Source organism: Oryzias melastigma, unplaced genomic scaffold, assembly GCF_002922805.2.
Source record: "Oryzias melastigma strain HK-1 unplaced genomic scaffold, ASM292280v2 sc02486, whole genome shotgun sequence".
In the NCBI taxonomy this organism is placed as follows: Eukaryota; Metazoa; Chordata; class Actinopteri; order Beloniformes; family Adrianichthyidae; genus Oryzias; species Oryzias melastigma.
In genome coordinates, this window is record NW_023419059.1 from 1 (window position 1) to 3,455 (window position 3,455).

Consider the following 3,455-nt stretch of genomic DNA (forward strand, 5'->3'; position numbering starts at 1 on the left):
CAGTCCGGTATGCTATAGTGCAGTACACTTCGGTCCAGTACACTATGGTCCGGTATGCTATAGTGCAGTACACTTCGGTCCAGTACACTACAGTCCGGTATGCTATAGTGCAGTATACTACGGTGTAGTACACTACGGTCTGGTATATTCTAGAGCGGTACACTTCGGTCCAGTACACTACAGTCCGGTATGCTATAGTGCAGTACACTTCGGTCCAGTACACTACGGTCCGGTATGCTATAGTGCAGTACACTTCGGTCCAGTACACTACAGTCCGGTATGCTATAGTGCAGTATACTACGGTCCAGTACACTACAGTCCGGTATGCTATAGTGCAGTATACTACGGTGTAGTACACTACGGTCTGGTATATTCTAGAGCGGTACACTTTGGTCCAGTACACTATGGTGAATTATGCTATGGTGCGGTACACTACTGTCTGGTACACAATGGTGTGGTACACTACGGTCTGCTACGCTACCATCCAGTACACTATGGTGTAGTATGCTGTGGTGCGGTACACTACGGTCCGGTAGACTGCGATCTAATACAGTATTTTGAGCATTTCCACTGTAAACTAGACCCTTTAAACAGTACTGAACTGTACCTCTTGGAGGACCCCATCAGTTGTGGGTCCATTGAAAAGCTTAAAAAAGACGAGCTGCTGAATGACCCCCATTGTTGTTGGTTTTTTTTGTAGTCGTCACACTACAATGACACTCTAGTGGCCTACACAACACATGCACTGTGACAACAAACCGCTCAGTGGAAGTGAGGCTTTTAATGAATGGAAATACTTGCCAGAATTAACTGGACCATACCGTACTACTCTTTACTGTACCAGACCGGACCGCTGAGTAGAAACAAGGCTTAACAAAGCATTAAGAGCCCCAGCACGCCAGCCCCAAGAGTCCTGCCATCTTGTGCAAAACCCCACCAGCTGGTTCGGCAAAGTTCTCCGTCATCCTTTAAACGCGATCCGCTTTACAGTTTAGCTCAAGAGCTGCAGGCTGGAAATGACCTAAAGGCAAACCCCACACTCGATGGACAGAGGCCATTGCGAGGGACCTGAACTCCTATGAAGGATGCTGAACTTCTTGCACAAGACTGACAACAATGAAAAAAACTTAGTTCATCTGGTTAACTTTATCAATGGGAAGGGGGATGATGATGATGATGGAGGATACTCGTGAAAAAAATGTACACTAACATTTTGTTCTACCCACACTCTGGGTGGTTACGAGTTTGCGGGGCACCTGTGTGCCCTGTTCAGGTTTTCCCATTTTCCGATATCCACCCATAAGGGCAGTTGTGACTAAGACCTTATATGTACGTATTTGAAGTATATCTTCGATGGCATTAGATATTAAAACTTACCCCAAAGGCATTGTCTCCTTCTTTGGTTGTGGTGCTGGAAGCAGGAGAAGAGACAACAATCAAATAAATATAAACATCAGAGACCATTACACTTTTGTGTCTCTGTTTAAGACAGACACGTATCAATTTATGGAGTAAATACATCAGACAAAATATCCAAACAAATCACTGACACAATTACAATGAAAATGCTTAAAAACAGAAAATTAGACCAGTACAACCAATGAGATCAGTACAATAAATGGTGACAATAAATCAATTTACTATTTCATTTCGGAGTCTGAATGCAGGCTTTACTTACTGTCATCCACCTGAAGATGAGCGGTGCAGACGGACTGTCCGGCTCTGTTAGTAGCAATACAGGTGTACACGCCGCTGTGCTCAGAGTTCACGTCCATCAGGATCAGGCTGTGCTGGCGTCCAGAACTTGCTATTTTGTATCTCGGCGTCTCAGGCTTAATCCACAAGACGTCCTCCTCGGATTTTTCCTTTAACCAGGAGACCATCGGTGTAGGAGATCCTGAAAAAAAGAATTCAACTGGAAACTAGCAAAGTTGTATTAACTGCAATAATGTTAGTGTGAATGCTTTTTGCTGAAAGTAGTCGCTGAAGATGCTGAAGCTTTTTGCTGAAAATGGGGACGAAATTTACTTTAATCGCTAAAGGGATTTGCTGAAAATGTAAAAGCAATTTGCAAAATGTTAATTTGCAAAAATACAGGAAGTTTCATTAAAGAACTATGAAAAAGTGCTGAAGTTGACCTAAATTAATGAAAGATTTGAGTGAATATATGAGATAAACTCCAAATTAGCTAAAAAAACGTAAGTAGATGGCAAATTGGTGAAAAAAACGCTAGCACATTGCTTAAATACTAGCTAAACTCCAAAACTGCTCAGTAAACTAAATTAGTCAAAAACAGTAGCCTGTTGCTAAGATAGAAGCTAAACTCTAAATTAGCTTTAAACAAAAACTCAGAAGTTAACAAATTAGCAAAAAATGTTAGCATGTTGCTAAAATAGAAGTTAAACCTTAATTTAGCATTAAAAATCTTAGTAATTAACAAATTAGCCAAAAACGTTAGCATGTTGGTAAAATATAAGCTAAACTCTAAATTAGCCTTTAAAAAAACAATAGATAAAAAATTAGCTAAAACTGTTAGCATGTTGCTAAATTATTAGGTCAACTCCAATTTTTTTAAAATTACTATAAAAGATGAAAACATAACCCCTGAATAGTTTTAAATGCTTGTTGCTAATCTGACTAAAAGAATTTGAAATTTGAAAATTTTCTCATTCATTTCCTGTGGGTCATATTTTGCTCAATATTTCAAAAACTATAAAGTTTCTGAGTACCAAAAATACAAGCAGTAATGTCCTGAAGGAGCTGAAAGTTTTGATACCAAATTGAGTTTTTAAGTCCTGAAAAACGTATGGAAAGGAGCAGAAGAATCACCATAGTATGAATGCTTACTAAGCAATCACACTATTAGAGATGAGACTGCATATACGAATGTGATGTTTTCAGGATTTGAACAAACCTTCTACTTTGACAGACAGAGTGATGCTTGCTCCTTGTTTTACTTTTCGGTTGCAGAACTTTTCCACAAAGCGTGGCGGCACCAGGGGCTCCTTGGAGTCTAATCAAAAGTAACACAAAGCATTTAGGAGTACAGTCTTGGAATAGTGTGCAATTAAGTAAATAAACATTAGATTACCTTTTTTGTCTTTAGGCATCATCTCTCCTGGATCTGTGACAAAACAAAATGTTTACTAAAACATACAAAATCTCATCTTCAGATACCAAGCCAGCAAGACCTGGTGGGGCCCATATGGTTTAAATGTGCACAGAAAATCTGGGCCCCGATTGGGTTTGTCTGCAGTTTAACTGGTGGCCCCACCTGTGTTTTCCCACATTGGCTTAAGTGGACACTCAGGGGGTTGGCATGGTTCCCTAGCTAACCTGTGGACATACTAGTGAGCTTTGCTGTGGCGTGCTAGCAAGCTCCACTGTAGCAAGGTAGCAAGCTTTGCTGCAGCATGCTAGCAAACTCTGCTGTAGCGAGCTAGTGAGCTTCGCTG

The 3,455-nt window shown here is 40.5% G+C and overlaps 1 protein-coding gene across 1 annotated transcript; it reads right to left on the reverse strand.

The window, feature by feature from the left end:
- Window positions 1-1,358: 1,358 nt before the first annotated feature.
- LOC112140619 (obscurin-like) lies at window positions 1,359-3,118 on the reverse strand. The gene is made up of 4 exons (XM_024263621.2): window positions 3,092-3,118; window positions 2,915-3,013; window positions 1,679-1,897; window positions 1,359-1,411 (listed from the first exon to the last, which is right to left on the reverse strand). The coding sequence occupies exons 1-4, from the start codon at window positions 3,111-3,113 to the stop codon at window positions 1,374-1,376; spliced, it is 378 nt and encodes a 125-aa protein (XP_024119389.1). The 5' UTR covers window positions 3,114-3,118; the 3' UTR covers window positions 1,359-1,373.
- Between the last annotated feature and the right edge of the window lie 337 nt (window positions 3,119-3,455).

Bases quoted from the DNA above. Each gene is read 5' to 3' on its own strand.
- LOC112140619 (XM_024263621.2), bottom strand. From the start codon at position 3,113: ATGATGCCTAAAGACAAAAAAG. The intron at 3,014-3,091 runs GTAATCTAATGT...ACTTTTGATTAG, and splicing joins GATGCCTAAAGACAAAAAAG to ACTCCAAGGAGCCCCTGGTG. The intron at 1,412-1,678 runs GTAAGTAAAGCC...TCCTGCTTCCAG, and splicing joins TCATCTTCAGGTGGATGACA to CACCACAACCAAAGAAGGAG.